At 34.8% G+C, this 17547-nt stretch overlaps 1 protein-coding gene across 1 annotated transcript; it reads right to left on the reverse strand.

Annotated features, from left to right (window-relative positions):
- Nucleotides 1-10760: 10760 nt before the first annotated feature.
- Nucleotides 10761-12111, reverse strand: LOC130647519 (uncharacterized). The gene is made up of 2 exons (XM_057453402.1): nt 11856-12111; nt 10761-11773 (listed from the first exon to the last, which is right to left on the reverse strand). The coding sequence occupies exons 1-2, from the start codon at nt 11968-11970 to the stop codon at nt 11355-11357; spliced, it is 534 nt and encodes a 177-aa protein (XP_057309385.1). The 5' UTR covers nt 11971-12111; the 3' UTR covers nt 10761-11354.
- Between the last annotated feature and the right edge of the window lie 5436 nt (nt 12112-17547).

The following is a 17547-nucleotide window of genomic DNA, read 5'->3' on the forward strand; positions in this document are numbered from 1 at the left end:
TTTAATGAATCAATTAATATTGATGGACATTCTTCAGTTTGAACAAGGGAAGCCAAAGCTGCAGCAAATGACTCATGTTGTCCTTTCAATTCTTCAGTATTATGCCACGTTCCCACAGAAAATATAATGAGCATAGCTTTTGCATAGTCCTCAGTAACAGGCCAAACAGGTTTTGTTGATATTCCAGTAAAAACTGGGATGTGATCTACTTTGCAGGTACAATTACATTTCTTGCTCCAGTTCCATAATGATATTTCTGGCTCTGTTTCTCTACGCTTATCGCTCAAGTATTTATCCAATGTGCTACTCTTTGTAACGGTTCCATCTTCACCAGACGTATCCAAGGCTCGGAAGCCACTGATACCAATGTATCGAAAATTCCTGGTAGATCTAGTCAAACGGCCACCACTATTAATGAAATCTGCCGCAGCACCTGGTACGTCTACTAGACCAGCAATTTTTTGAAGCAGTCGTTGAGCCAAATTTTTAACAGTGCTTCCGTCAGCAGTGTTTTCAATGAGATGCCGATAAACATGTACCAAATCTTCGGTTGAAGCAGCCCCTTTGCAAGCATAACTGGCAATGTATTTTTGTAGAGCGAGAAGGTCCTGATCGATAATGGGTTGACTATCACAATTTGCTAGCCAACTAAGTAGGCGTGTTTTTACATGCATCATCAAGCGAGGATGATCGCGTGGTCCCTCATATCTAGGATGTTCCCCTTCTGTTATGGCAGCATCAAAAGGATGAATCACTTTACCACTTGTTTTTTTGGTTTGTGGATCAAGATCGCCAAAATGAAAGCGACAGTACTTTTTTGGAGCGGTATCCTTTTCCTTATTATTCTTACGACGATAACGCAAACAACTGGAATTACAATTATGGAGACCTATTCTATTAACAAGATAAGTATGTTGCTCTCCAATACCACCTTCATGGTTAGCGACATCTGCAAGTTCTTGCGCCAATGGGTTATGGTCTGGAGGAGCTTGAGTCCCTTCCGGTCTTGCCCATTGATCTTTGTTAGGAACCCAATCTCTAATTCCAGAAGTATTTATAATTTCATTTCCACCGGCAGGATGCAGTGAAGTGAACATGGGTGAAAAAATGTCATCACCGTCTTCGTTTGTTGTTTGCAACCAACTTTGAAGTTCCTGCACTGCAGTTTTGGATGCTTGTGAGTCTGCAACGTTATCAGAGAACCCATCCATGATAGTTTTTACTTTTTGGGCATGTTTAGATGACGATATTATCGCATGTCCATGTATCTCACCTCGACTTTTAGCAAATTCATATCGCAACCAATAGTCATCATATTGAAATACTTCCTTGCTGACTGTGGCAAAGTAATTTATAGTCCTTGCATCAAAATACTGCGTGACGATATGAAGATTTTGTAAAATCATTTCCCGTTTGAATTTATTGTCGCTCTCCATTTGCTGCCGTACATCATCTTCGTTTAAATTGTTTATTAGCGCATGATACTTAATAAGTAGTTCATGCAATGGTTTCCAATGAAATTCTGCACAACTGTTGGTATCAAAATATGCTGGTAAATCGCCAAATTCATTTCGTCTAAAAAACAACATGGCATCCAATTTTTTTTTTTGGTCTCTCCAGTACGGATCGGTATTTACCAGGTTTTTTCCAATACTAATAATTTTTCGGGGAACTGAATCATCATCACTTTGTAAATTATCTCTCAGTTCAGCGATTGTGAGGTGAGCATCATTTAATTGTTGCGAAACCAGAAAGCTACCCTGCTGCAATGCTTGCATTCGCAAACGCATGTTCAATAAGAAAAATTTTAAGTACGGATGACGTGCTACACGATTATCAGAACAATAATATATATGTTCGATGTATTCTTCAAAGTTAATTTTATTCAACCTTGGAACAGTTAAGTCACAATTTCCATTAATAAAAACAGTTGGGTATGCCATAGTAAAAAAACCAGGAGTTTTTAATTCCCGAATAGGCTGTTCTCTTGTATATTCCAAATTTGCATTTGCAACATTGCCATGTTGAAGAGCTTGATTAACAGCATCTTCGGAACCCAAGAGCTTTTCAAGTAGTGTTCGTAACTCTTTGTCAGCATCTTTAGGTTCAACAGGGCACACTAAACCAGAACGGGTTATACTCTCATCATCTTCAGGTAGGTTTTGTTGAAATTGATTTTCAGCAGGACCCTTATCTCCTTCAGGTATGATATTTGGTAATTCCACAACTGGCAAATCAGGTAGTTCAGAACGTATCTCTGGTAAATTTTGAATGCGGTCATATTTTATTGAGACATCCTTATAGTATTCATTTGGCAGGAACTGGAAGTAGCGTCCTTTTAGAGGTTTGTCAATGTGATCAGAGCCATTGTACTGATGTTTATTTTTAGTATCTTGACATTCAACACCCCCTTCTGGGTATCCAAAACACAGCCCTCGTAATGCATTTTCAACTTTAACCCTTTGCACGGTATACTGTTGAACCGAATTTTGACTTCCCTTCTTTCTAATAACCACTATTCCAACATCCGATGGTAACGATGGCAATTCTTTAGCAATTTGCATTCTTTGAGGGAAACTGATACAATGTCCTTTTGATGCAAGCATGCCATATCTTAGGAGGTGTATATTCATGATAACAGTGATACGACGAATCAACGCTACTTCCAGTATGGTCAAATTTTGGAGATATGGCGGCACTTGTAAAAAATGCATATCATTATGGCGGATGTTATCGTGTAGTGGGCCCAAATCGTCATCATCGGCTGAGAGTATACCTGAAAATCTAGCAGGTGTCTTGACACTCTTTTTGAAACGACTAAGACTCTCCCTATGACACCTGTCACACCGTCCATCGCTGAAAATTTTCCAAGGCTTAACGGTAATTGGTTTTGTTTTATTTGCTGCAGTAGGAGTGATAGGAAGGGTAGCATGAAATACTGGTCGGGTTTCACAACAAGTTTTACAGGTTGCCAAGCTATGTAACTTTTCACCTTTCTCAAACTGTTCTACAGCAGCCACAACATCAGGATTTTGATGAATGGTGGAAGTTTCATTTCTGTAAATATCACCTTGGTCACTGGTTTGGTCGTTTGTGACAATTGTTGGCTCGGACTCTGTAGTTGGTACTGACTGTGTGGTTGGTAAATTTGTTTGTATTGGCTGCGTGATTGGTAAATTTGTTGATAAAATATTTTCCTGATTGTGTGTAGTAACTGGCAATGTACCTGGCAACAACAGATTTGTACATTTAGAGGTAGATAGTTTTTTCAAAGCAGATTTTTTCTGCTCACCTGCAGCTGATTTGGAAAGTGCCTTTTTGCATCTATAATTTATTCGCAGGTGTCTTTTTTTTGTTTCGATACTTGTTTCATTAACTTTAGGTTTTTCATATTCAATATTCAACTGAAGACACTTTTGCTGCAAAGTAGGTTCTTTTTTTGATAATATATCTTTTTTGATTCCTTTTGGTATTTTAGCAGCAGACACATAAGATGTCATTAGTTTTTCTACTAGAAGATCTTGCTTTTCCTTCAAAGTAGTAGCCTCCTTTTCAACAGGTTTATGTTTGGTTATATTTTTAAGTTGGACTGAAGTTATTGATGGCAAACAAGGAATCTTTTTGGGTGGACTGAGTGGTGTGGATGATGTAACAGAAGGAATGCTCACATTGTCATCAAAGATCAGCGATTGGTAGTGATTTTGATTAACCCTGCCAAGCAAAATAAAAGCACCTGAAGTTGTACCATCTGTCAATAGATGTGCCACTTGTTGTTCACCAGCAATATCATGTGTTTCATCATGAGTAGGACTAATAAGGGTATATGGGTGCATTGCAGTACTGGTATCAGATGTTATCAAAATGTTGACACCCAGCATTATTGCAGCAGCCCGTATGAAAATCTCTACAACATCAACAGTAGGTCTTGACTGAGTTTGTAAGTCACATTCCCACTCTTCAGGGCTTATGGATAAAAAGTCTCTGTTATTTTGAAAAATTTCTAAATTACTATTTTCACGAACAAATTGAACTACAGCTGCTCGTAGTTGGAGGTGATTCTGGAAACGTAGTCTAGGGGGCACAATTTGTCTTATCTCAGGGCGATCAAGTTGCTGTGCTACTGCTCTGTAAAAGCAGTTGCCATCCCCTATTGTCACTTCTCGATACGTTATATTTGACAAACCAATACTTCTAGCATAAGCGACTATTTGATTGGCAGAGTTTGATTTGTTTAAAAGATGGGTGGCAAAGGATTCCTGTAGTGCTACTTGGAAGTCGATATCATTATTATTATTAAAGGGGCCAGGATTGCTTTCAATATCGCCAGATAACATTAACAGTAATTTCAAAGATGCAAGACTGATATTACAGCTTAGACAACACATGAAAATTACTGAAATAAAAAGTTTTAAAAAATGGAAGTTGTTGTTATTATCTATCTGATCAAAAAACATTCCAGAATTGCTGTGAAAATTTATTGTTTCATTCCTAATATTATTGGAGTGACTGGCAGCTACATTATAAAACGACCCAATAGTAGCACGATATGCCTGGACCGATATCATGATGAATTTGGTCTTCAAAGTCAACCTGCGATTGCTTCAGTGCTACGAAGCAGAAAGTAAATACAGGACACAGCAGGGGAGTAAAAATCAGATAAATAGTAAAGTAAATCTACTTAAGATAGCACTTAAATCAGATATAACGGTAGGTAAATCTACTAAAAGATGTACCTAGCTGTAGTTTGTTTGCTAGTAAAAAGACACAGATAAAATTATTAAATAATACTTATCCAATAATCCAAAAAGTATCAATAAAGTTTGAGCAAACAAACGCAACACGCTCCAGTAAATTTCCAGAGGGTTTGATAATAAGTAGCGCCAAAAAGTATATTTCGACGGCGTAAACCACGTGATCCATATTGTCCAATCACAGTTAAAATTTTTCGTTTTTTATAAAAGTTCACGTGATCTATTTTGTCCAATCAAAGCAAAAAATGTTTGTTTTTGAAAAACTTAGTTCCCAGCGCTTTTTGTATTAGCAAATGCACTGTTTATTCCGGACGCAATATTTCACGTGCCAATGACATTACGTATTGTTTATAATCTAATGAATCAAAAACTACTAAAATGTAAATAAACAGTATCCCGCGTCTGTTTTCTTACCAATAGGTTAAAGAAGTGTTGTATATTATATACTAAGTTTTTTCCATGGGTCCTGTTAGATTTCTAAGACAGAGAAAAACACAATGAACTAAGAAATATAAAAGGAATACAGATATAGTTCATAGTTTTGTTCTCAACTTTATAATATCCTTAATACTGCAATGTATAGCTATATGTGCAACATAATTAATGTTTTTCCTAGCCCTGTCCAGGATTCGAACTTGGATCTCTCATTTATAAGAGTGTCATAGCCATTAGACCAACAGGGCATGAATGCATATATACTTTTATAGTTGCACATTATAGCCACACATGTACAAAAAGTCTCATATATAAGAACATCATTTAGTTTTCTTTATACAAGTGTCTCAGAACTGCAATATTAACCACAACAGCAAAAAACAAATCAAAATATAAAAATATATAACCAAAATGAGTCAAAACTTTGTACTCTCTTTACACCATATGTTACTTATGTTAACTTTTGAAGTTGTAGCTTCACGCCTGTCGTGGACGACCGACGTCAGTCACTTTTTCCTCTTCTTCTACTTCATCTCTAGAGAGAGGAGGATGAGGGTTAGATCGAACTACAGTGACTATACTGTTTTCTGAGGCTTTATATATGGAGAATTTTTACTCACAAATTTTTATATGTCATGGGGCTTCTTTATTAGCAAAAACACAGTCTATTCTGGACACAATATTCTATATGAGTCAGTGACACATTTTATTTAGAAAAAAACAAATCAGAAGATGCTACAAAACGTTACGAAGGATTTTTCTTATGCGAATTGGATGGCAAATTTGCAGGCGAAATGTATCTGAGCATGCACATTTTTATTTGTGTTATTTTGCTTCGAAAAGTTTGCTTAACTGAAAAGTAGAAACAAGGTTCTTTTTTCAAATATACATCCTAACAAAGTTTTATCCTAACATAGAAAAAATAACAAAAGAAGTCTTAATTCAAAAAAAAAAAGATGTATATATATACTCAATAAAATGCATAACTATAAATTCAAATAAAAGCTCAATGTTGTTCAATGTTTATATATATATATTTGAAGATTTTTTATGTTTCTATGTTATTTTTTCTGTTATTATATAGATGTTTGAAGATTTTCAGGACATGTTAATGAATGCACAAGAACCACTCCTTAGAAATTAAAAAAAATTGTTACTAGAAAATATGGATGTTGGTGTTAATCCTGATATATATATATATAGAAATAATTTCAGTTTCTATAACATGACTCGCACTAGTGTATAAAATTAATTTGAAGACACATGATCCGGTTGCTGTATTAGCGAAAGAGTAGTCTGTTTGGAACGCCAAATAGTCTATGGGTCTACATTTTGTTTAGAATCCGACGACTACAAATTTACATGTTAAACAAAAATTGCATCCAGCACCGTGATGCCCCAGCGGTAGCTAAATATTTACTCCTCTGGGTGTTTGGTGATTTCTAGCTAGCTCCACAATCATATGACTCTCCTCCCCCTGCCCTCTCCTCAACACTTCTCTGTCATCCAATCTTGAAAAAAATTACCTTTGGTGTCGGTAACATGTGACCATATCAATGTCTATATAAACATTGACAGGAAGTATTATATGTGGAAAAATTAGCGATGTTCTTTTGTTGATTTTGCTAAGTTTTTTTAGTCATTCTTTATATACATTTAAAAAATTAGTCAAGAGCCAACACATTTTGTGGAGCTGGATAAAACTACAAAGTAGTTATGTGATGGACATCACTCACTGTGTGCAGTAGCAGCTAGCTAGCTCAAAAATCCGTCCTAAAGTCTTAGGACGGATTTTTGAGAATTCTCTTATGATCTTCTAATCATCTAGCATAAGAGAAAACTTAATAAGCATTTTTATGCTAGTTAAATTGGTAGTTTTATGCTAGCTTAGCTGCTACTGTTGTGCTAGATAGCTTTAGGTGTATGTAAGGGGTTTTCACAACCAACAATTTTGAATTCATCTACGGAGCTGCTTGTTTAGCTAGATAATCATCTAATAAAAATGGGAGCTATATGTTAGCTAGCTGCCCAATTTTCTCCAACTATATCACAGATCAATTTCAGAAAGAAAATGCATGATATAGCTAGCTAGCTGATAAAGACAAAAGAGTTCAAAGAAAAAGGATAACAACATTTTTGTTGCTCAAAATGGGAGGTTTAAATATACACTGCTCGCAAAGAACCACCTTGCTAGCAACAAAACAGGCACTTAAAATTTATGCAGGCCGACAAAAAAAATACATAAGTTACATGAACATAGGTTGTGTTGTCACTGCCAACTTTAAAAGAAATCAAAATCTGTTCCATCATCACAGCCATTTTGTTTGCCTTGTTTATTAATAGGTAACTGGTAGTTTCGTTCTTGTAATGCGTGCGGCTTATTGAGAAATATGTACACGGTCGCTATGCTCCGATGCAAAACCGGAAAACCCTCCAGCGGCTCCGGGTTCTTCCAGAGCATGCGCAGCAGCCCATAACTGTTATATAAATAAACACTTTTAATTACAAGAAATTCGAGGCTAAGGTTTAATTCTTATTACAGTGGAATCTCTCTTAAAAAAAACGAGATGGGTCTAAAGCGGACACCTCTATATAACGGATTCTATTCCTTGGAACGGACTGATTTCAGGCTCAAGCGCTCACAAGAAAATCTCTATAAGACGGACAATTATAAGGCGGACACTTTATAAAACGGACACTTTTTTCGCATCAAATGGCATTTCCCCTTGAAAAAGCTCTGTGTAAAGCGGGCACATGAAAAAAAAACACTTGTTAAATTTCGATTCTCACCTTTATTTCGTACATTTTTTAACTTTTTTATTTATAATCTCAATCTTTTTAATTTTTTTTTCCAATCAACGCCTTTATCGACACCAACAAGCTTGTATAGAACTGGAATTTCCAGACCATAACCAGTCCCCCTGTTTATACGCTTTCCTGTGACTCGACATGTTATTTTTCAATTGGGAATTTTGGTAAATCGGTGGAAGATTTTGTTGAGATTTTTAGGGAAATGTCCAACTGTACGTCCTTCAAAAGTAATCGCCATTGCAAATTCGTCGTGCACGTTGTCTTCTTTGTAAATCAATGAAAAGTTTTCATCTCTAATATACAATATAGGAAAGTCAAGACATGCTGTCATCAGTTACGAAAAAAGTGGAGGATCTCCAAATATCGAAAAGAAAGCAAACCTCAATCCGAGATTTCGTCGGATAGATTATAAAATACAATGTAATTGTTAGTTGATATTTGTTTTTGTTTGTATAACAGTAGAGCGTATGAATAATACAAGTTCACATTAATCAAACTGTATGTTTCATTTTCTTGATTTGAGAGGAATAAAACAAAGCAAAAGCGTATATAAACAAAAAAAGTCATGTTTTCGACAAAAATTTGCTCTGAAAGTGAATTTTGTATCTCTATAAAGAGGACACCGCTATGAGACAAACACTTCTTTGCACCAATGGTGTCTGCTTTAAAGAAATTCCACTGTATACACACAACTCATCTGTATCGATACTGGCCCAAATTTTGTCGGTCATCCTAAGTAGCGAAATTTATAGTTGACGCCAGCAGGATCAATAAACAGTTTCAACAAATAATTTCATCAGGAATAATTTTTATTGAATGAAACGTCGAATGAAAGTAAACAAAAAATAAACGAATTCAAAACAAATAAATTTTGTTTAAAATCTTTTGTACACGATTTATTTTTGACAGTGTTCGAATTTAGAAAGTTTTGATTTATGAAAAGCCACTTATATATGCCAAGAAGTCGTGCCTAAAATCTAGCGAAGTCTATCAACACATCGAATATCGTTCTCTGCTAACGATTTGCATTCTCGTCACCAGGGATTTTTACCTGATGTCAAAGCCAACAGCGCTTACTTGACGGCAAAACGGCTTCTTTGATATCAAATTGATCGAACTTAAATATTTTATTTCCAGTCAACTTCACTTTCCATCCTTACAAGAATGTTAATCTCGCATGAACAGTAAGCTGCGCTCACAAGAAATATTCTAAAATCTTCACTTAATAGTGAGAATAAGTGTTATTTCACACTGGTCATTTTTCACATTCAAAGAATGGAGAAAGACTTGAAAATAGCCATGCAGACGGCCTCTCAGCAAGGTCAGAATAACAAAACAAAATAAAATAAAAAAATTCATTGTATGATGATTATTAATTCAAGTTGTTGGCAGCAAAAAAACGTGATAAGTAGCTACACTTGTCGTCAACATTATGTCTTCATTTTCCATGTTCTTTTTTTCGTGAGTAGAAGGTCAAGATTGCCAGACACAAACGCAACAAAAGCAAGAAAATTAAAAAAAATAACCAAGTCATCCATAGGGTATTTGGTCAGAAGTAGGCATCAACCGACTTGCGCTAGAGAATTCGCTTCCAGTGCAAAAATTCTTGGGTTCAAACCCGACCGAGTTATGTCAGAGACTATAAAAGTGTGAATCAATCCTTTCCGCTTAGCGTTCAGCATGAGAATAGGATTGATGTCTTAGGCGGTTGTCTAGTTGAGCAATTGCTGTGCTTACACGGTTTCGTAGCTCAAATGGGAGCTTTAAATGCACTAGGACCCCCTTTGCAAGACCCTTGGTGATAACAGTACCAATAGGAAATGAAGAGGCTTTCCTGGGTAAATAATTCAATTATGATAATATTAATAATAAGTACTTTCCAACTTTTGGTGTTTCCTGTCCACTTATCCATATCCGTTTATTTATTTGTCATAACCAAAGAGGTTTAAATACACAAAACTAGATATAATACGTATTTTACTTTATTTTACTTATTTTAAACTACTGCGGACAAAAATACTCTTCGTAAAAAAGGTAGAGTGGTAAAAAATTATTAATAGAATATGAGTTAAAAAGGTTGTAGCAGATGATTTTACATATTTGGTATATTTTACATCATTCTTTGTTGCTTCACTATCAATTTTTGATTTTATGAAGAAAAAGAACTTTTTCTATTTTTATTTCTTTAAGAGTCTTCTATTTTTTTCTTAGTAATTGAAAACTAGCAGTCAGCAAATCAAAAAAGCTATACACACGAAATTCATCCCACTCACAAAACTTAAAGAAGCATATAGTTCAAATTATATCAACATAGATTTCAAAGTCCATATTATATACATAGTCTATAAAACACGATTAAAATAAATATATTTAACATCTCAATATGTGATAAAAAAAAGCTAGGAAACAAAGCAAATAAAAAATCAGGTTGCCTTTTTCAGAAAACAGAACAAAACCTTGAATCTTTACAGGTCAATATATTGCAAACCTGTGACTTAATAAGCGATTAATGTTACAAGTGCAATGGCGGACACAGAGAGGATGACGGATGAGTCACGTGAACATCGCTATGAACTTAGATACATTTGTAGACGTAAAACAATATAACTTCCAATAAATACAAACAAGAGAATAACTACACAGAATTGAAACTACACGACAAATATTCACAAACACAAACACAATTCGTATACAGACTCTATCAAATACTTCACGAAACATCACAACCTATGGGTAAAACACATGCCCGCCAAGAATACCTCCCGTGAAAAACGCATACAAGACAATAAATAACCACCGACCGGGGGGGACCGCAATTACGCTATATATGGCGAATACTGACATGGCTCGTACACTGTCGAAACGTGCCACGGAAAAATGCACACAAACGAAAAAACAGAGGATTACAGACACGGAATTACGAACACAATACTACTTAACAACGTAGCCTATGGCAAAGCGTTCATGCATAGAAACACATGAATATAAACAGCAAAATCAAACGCCTATGGCAACAACTATGGCAAACGTCAATACATATACAAATACAACCATAACAAAATCTTTTAAGTTAAACGAACTTGAACAGAAGCTTCTAACATAAGAGCTTCTTTCTTTACTAATCTTAACATTCACAGTACACATTTTCAAAGCGACAACTCAGACAAGACAGCCTATTTATACGCTTTATAACTATACCCGAGGGAAGCCAAAAGCGTACATGCCCATAGGTGCGCGCGGAAATAACTGACATGCATAGGCAACAACTAACATGCGCTTCTTTCTATGATATAGCTTTATCTTATGAATATAATATTATATAACAAAGATATGTGTAAATGTTGACGCAAGATTACTTTAAATGTATGACACCAGAGCTTTAAGATGTCTTGAGTTAATATCTGACTCGTTGTGTTTAACAGATTTGGGTTTGCAGTTAATTAAAATACAAACAAAAAGTATTAACAAACTCACAACAAGTATGATTATGCCTGTATTTAATGAAATAGCACTCTTAGCGCATCTGTGTTTATCTACTCCTTCCATATTCTTATTCGTCGGAATGTTCGCATCAAAGCCTGCTATTTTTGCAGATGAAGGGTATACTTTAAATCTGCCACATCCGTATTTACATAAAGGATCTGCATTAGAATTTATACCGTGTCCAAAACAACATTTGCATGGCAGTTTGAGCGTTCCGTTTGATCCTCTAATTCTTTTTCTACATTTTGCAGATTGAAGAAATGTTACTTTGGGTTTAGCACCAGTTGTCGAAGCTGCGAAAAAAGCAATTGACAACAAATTTGAGATTCTACATTGGTAATATAATAAATGTCGAAAATAAAAAAATATACCTACATTTTTGTTTGCATAAAACAGAAGATTGTAACACCACGACAACAACGAAAATGTAAACGATATCCATAATTGTTCTAGATAGAAGCAAAAAAAAGTATATTAAAGCCGAACTCATGTTCGTAGGTATCCTTTTGATGTGTACTAAACATATTCTGACATATGACCTTATGAAATATATAAGACATCAACCTGCAATGCAATGAGCTTTGTGTTTCCAATAAACATTCGCCTTACCTCACACACCAAACAGATCTCTTCTTCTGTTTCCATAAAATGTTGTTGGACCTTTTATAGTGTTCGTATACCAACTAATTAGATCATACTTGTCCAAGAGTAAATAACTTTTTACGTCATTCATTAAGTGTCCAGTAAAGAAAATGTTTTTTCATTTGTTGTTTATATGTAGTATTGGAATAAATATATCACCAATAAATGATTATGTTGAATGGTGACCAACAAAAAATTTATATTCACGGTATGTTCCGACATTTAACTGCAGGTAAATCTATAATAAAGTAAAATAAGTTTAAAAATCAATACCTTACTCAGAAAACAACATACACTCACATAACATATTCAGCAATTACGAAAAATTATTACATGTTTTTTACAAAAATATGATTTTTAAATTCCTTTTTTGTGTTCAATGAAGTTTTTATATCATTTATAAAAAAGGGCTTCCAAAACCAACAAATGCCGGGGAGAATTTGATGTCGATAGACTTTTAACTGCATTCATTGTTAAGATACAATTACAGCCATGAAAGTGCGAACCTACCAGATTTGAAATTCGTGAATGCTTTTAAATATGGGCGATTAAATCCCGACTTGATTGACCGACATAGCGCGAGTTACATTGTGGACGAACTACATAATTATCTTAATTTGTTATTGTAGATATTTAAACCGTTTTGGTGAGAATGACTGAACTTTTACATAAGCTTGAAAAGTGTTGGTTTTTTTGTTGACTTATACTGACCAAAAAATGTTTGCGAATTATGCAATTAACCAGCTTATAAATATTTTTGACTTTTTCCTTGTGATAACTACAACTTTAGAAAGCACTTTGGAACACAGGAAGACCATGCGAAGGAATTTCGAACGCATTTTCACAATTGAAAATGTTTAAGATTTCAACATTAAGAAATTTTATATATTTCGCGGACCTTTTGATTTCAGACTACTTATGCTGATCTGATAAAACGTGGCATAATGGCAGAAAGTCTAACATCTTAAGGAAATTGATTACTTTTGGGAGGAATTAATTGCTTATGTTGCCATGATAATAGCTGTATTCTGTCTATCATTGCGCAAAATTGTACCTCAAGTAGCGACACACGCGAAATACGGTTATAAAGGTCAGGCGAACCGGTGAATTTATCCACGGGCCAACGACTTATTATTCCTTGCATGGCTCTTCGGGGAGTTGACGTCAAAGTTGATTAAAATTGCGTTTTCTTTAGGTGTTTGTTTTCTGTTTGTTTTTCGATATCCAACAAATACATTACGCGCTAAAGACGATGAATGAAATGTCAAGAAAATAAAATTTGGAAACCATTCAGTTTTACTTCTTGTTTTTGTTTATTTTGCTTTTAAATGAACTGTGGAATGAGGAAGCATGAATCGATGCTCGTTTACTTTTTTCATGTGGGAGAGGAAAGTATTTAGTCATAACTCTGCTTTGGTTCTAAATTTTAACACCGTACACGTTCGGCACCTGTAGGAGCGATGTGTCATACCCTATCGTTACAAAAAGTCAATAAAACGTGATTTATTTCTGGCGCTTTGGCCGAGATTTCCTAAAAAGTTACAAAGGTTCGATGAATTCAGTTCACAATTTAAGTTGCAGTTCCTGTGTAAGTGGCAAAGTTTTTCAAAAATTGTTGGTCACCTTTTAGACTTTTCTGACTGACTCAGGGATAGTCATAAATTGTAGATATACGAAACAGATTACCATTCATGACTTAATAATATTCGTCATTATAAGAAATAAAACACCTCTTATCATCATTTTTCTTACATCCATGACGTGTCTGGCAATCTCAACTTTACCATTCAAATATATTTTTAAATATGTTTAAAAATGTCAAATTATTTCCACTTTGATAACAGCAAGCTTGCCTTTGACATCCCCTGCCAATTTTTTTATCACGACATCATAACGATTTCAGGTAATTCGGTTGTTTGGAAATGCGCTAGATATTTTAAAGAAAGTCTTTTCCATCTTTCAACGTTATCCAATTTCCTTGTCCTCATATTCTTTTCTTATTATCATGTATACACAATAACCAACAGGCGTAATGACAGACTAAAAAATAAGTTACTCTTTGACGATCAAGACACGTTTTATTTGTCTTGTCCCTGTTGAGATGTCTGGCAATCTCTATCTTCCACTCATACATGTAGAACTAAAATAAAGACTTAATCTTTTTAACTGTCAAATCATTTCCACTTTCATAAGATTACTTTTAAGAGTACTTGTGATTCATCTTCAGTGTCACCTACGTAACAGGAGCCCACTAACCCATTTTACTACTACTACGGGTTGCATAATATAACGTTGAAAATATAACTGTCGATATGATGACAGTTACAAGTGTTGACTTAGACAGTTATAACACGTAGTGTCTGTCATAACACATAGCGTTAGTAAAAAATGTGTAGTCGACACTTGCCACGCGCGTCGATAGTTATAATTTAAACAATTTTTATCAAAAATAATATGTGTACATTCCAGCTATGGACCACAGTACCTGCACTTCTCTATAATAATAGCCGTCGTTTGTCCGTTCGTGCGTCTGTTTGTCTTTTTATTACGGAAAACGACATGCGATTTATAAAGGACAGGCGATCGCGTAGATTTTTCCACGAGTTGGCGACTAGTTTTTAATATAATAATGTTTACGTCTTTCGAATGAATTTATTTTAAAACAATACGCTGTTTACTTTCATTAGCCATTTTTAGTTTCGTTATAATACATCAACAACTTGCAAATAACGACCGCACACTTAATGCATGACGTATAAAAGGATAAATCCTTAGCCATTTTTGTTAGTGAAAAAGTACATGGTGACGTCTTGGACAAATTATAAACTTGAGAGATGTAGAAAATGTTTACGAAATATAAAAAATAAATTACACTCTTGTACTGATGTTTGTTTACCTAGCTACTAATTTAGCTAGCTACTGATTTAGCTAGCTACTAAATCAGCTAGCTACTAATTTAGCTAGCTACTGATTTAGCCAGCTACTAAATCAGCTAGCTACTGATTTGGCTAGCTGCTAAATCACCAAAAAGTCTTGGTCAAAAATTGTTGAGACAAGACAACTAATTTCGAAGTTTTCACCACAAGTAATTACGTAGGCTATTTCTATATTAGATTCACACATTTTAAAATCGTCAAAGTTCACTTGTTAATGTTAAGAGTGGACTTCGGACTTAGGCTATTTGGTTAAGTCCAAAATCTTAAAATGTGTTAATCGTTGCTAAGGTCAGCATGATTATTTTTCACGAATTAGGAGGCTTTCGTGGGTCCCGTACTAGAATGTGACCAACAACTTTCCAACACTGTCTGCCTGGCCTATGTATGTGCAAAAGTAGCGAGTTTGCAGCCTGCAGGCTGTATGTAGCTACTGATTTGATAAACTGCTGAATCAGCTAGCTGCTGATTTAACCAGCTACTAATTTAGCTACCTGCTAACTTAGCTAACTATAAATTTAGCTGGCTAATAATTTAGCTTACTTCTAATTTATGCAATTATAATTTAGCTAACTACTAATACAGCTAGCTATTAATTTAGCTAACTGCTAGTTTAGCTAGCGACTAATTTAGCTAACACATGATGTTCTAGTGTAAATATGTTACAAACTATCAGGCGAGTTTATACATTGACATCAATCAATGTGTTTTGATTTACTATTATTTGGTCCTTTTACGGAGAAGAAGTATTTTTAAAAAGGACCTATTTGGAAAACTAAGGAAATCTAAAACAATTTATTTGCTTTTACAGCTGACGATGATAAACCATAAAAAGGTAAAAATAAAACCCACCAATGCTTGCATTTATTCTAATGTCCCTAAATTCCTGAAAAAAGCGTATATAGCGTCCCATACGATTGTCTGACATCCTGTCAGCATAGTTTAACAAAGGTCTTCTCATAACAGTGTCCTAGGGAAGAGCTTGATGTTATTTGAAAATACAAATATTTCTCTTTCATAAATATTTAACTAAAAAGTTAATTTGTTACCTGCTTTAGTTTAATTCCCCGTTTAAAATATTAGTGGAAAAGACATTTTCGAACCCAAAGCTCTTTGAGTTCAACCTCAAGGTTTTTTAAAGAGCTCTGGGGATGAGAATGGGAAAATGGGTCAAATTTTAAAACTCATCAAAAATGCAAAATGACCTGAGAACGAGGTTGACTGAGCTCAGCACAGTTCTTTTCTCCGATTTTCCTGTCCTTCACGGGCTATGTTTCACAATGGAGATATCGCGGAAATTGACATTTTTCAACGTTATCTACCGGCATACGCATCCAAAAAGGTACAGATTTAGGAGCCTATCGGCTATGGAGCATTGGTTGGGCAATCCTAATTGGCAATTTTAAAGAAATGAATGCACAAAATACGGCCTTTTTACAAAAATCTCTAAACATATTATAAGTTAAACTTCTGAACGATGACACATTTCTACTCTTCATGAAAGGATAAAATGATCAAACGGAACTAAAAATATTGAAAACGTTGATTTAGGAAAGAGAAGGAATCCATAGGTGGATCCTTGATGCGTATAAATATGACATATTTGTGTTTTGCAGTTTTTCTCGTTATGTAACCACAGGAGTATAACTAGGAGGTTAAGAAAATCTTTCTCACATGAAAACAGGTAGGGGGTAATATTCTAAACAAATGCAGCTTTTAAAAAATAAGAATAAGAAAATCTGGATATATATATAAAATATCTTGCAATGTCTGTTTTAATATGGACATTTTTAGCCGAAATGTTCACACGGACCTAGACAGATTTTTTGCGCAATATTCCACATTCACATTAATCACTCTCTGAGATTTTACAGAACAACAATAAATATTGTCGATAGGAATATGTGTTGATGTGTGCAAGGAAAAGGAGGACAGGACATTTATATTTTTGTTTTCGAAAAATACGGCACTTCAGCCCCTATTAATTGCTTGCTCCACCTAATAATGATCTGTGGGTGTTCTCCGAAACGCCCAGAAACCTAACAAAGTGGAACTAAGAGTTACATACGTAGAATTACTTTGAAATGTGTAGTTGTCACACATGAACGGGGCTTAAAAGAGGGCGCACACATCTCCATCTCCACCCCCGCATTAATACTATGTAAAGACCTGTTTTCAAAACGATAAAATTTGTGCATTTGGCGCAGGCGTTGCTTTAGAGAAGGGGGTGTTGCTATCGATGAGAGTAATCTATTAACTTTAATTATTTTATATAAACTAACTTAACAAACATAATTAATACAACACGCAACAACTACGTTTAAAAATATCAAATAAACTGTGAATGTTATTTTAACCCACGATATGAGTGATCTGACGTATACATGCTGTTTTCACAGTGACAAAAAAATTCTTTCAACAAAAAATGTTTAGCTTTCCGCAGATGAATTATTTTAGCTTAGCGCTCGTTACAATGAATCAAAACATTTCCT

This window comes from Hydractinia symbiolongicarpus, chromosome 6 (assembly GCF_029227915.1).
Source record: "Hydractinia symbiolongicarpus strain clone_291-10 chromosome 6, HSymV2.1, whole genome shotgun sequence".
NCBI lineage: Eukaryota > Metazoa > Cnidaria > Hydrozoa > Anthoathecata > Hydractiniidae > Hydractinia > Hydractinia symbiolongicarpus.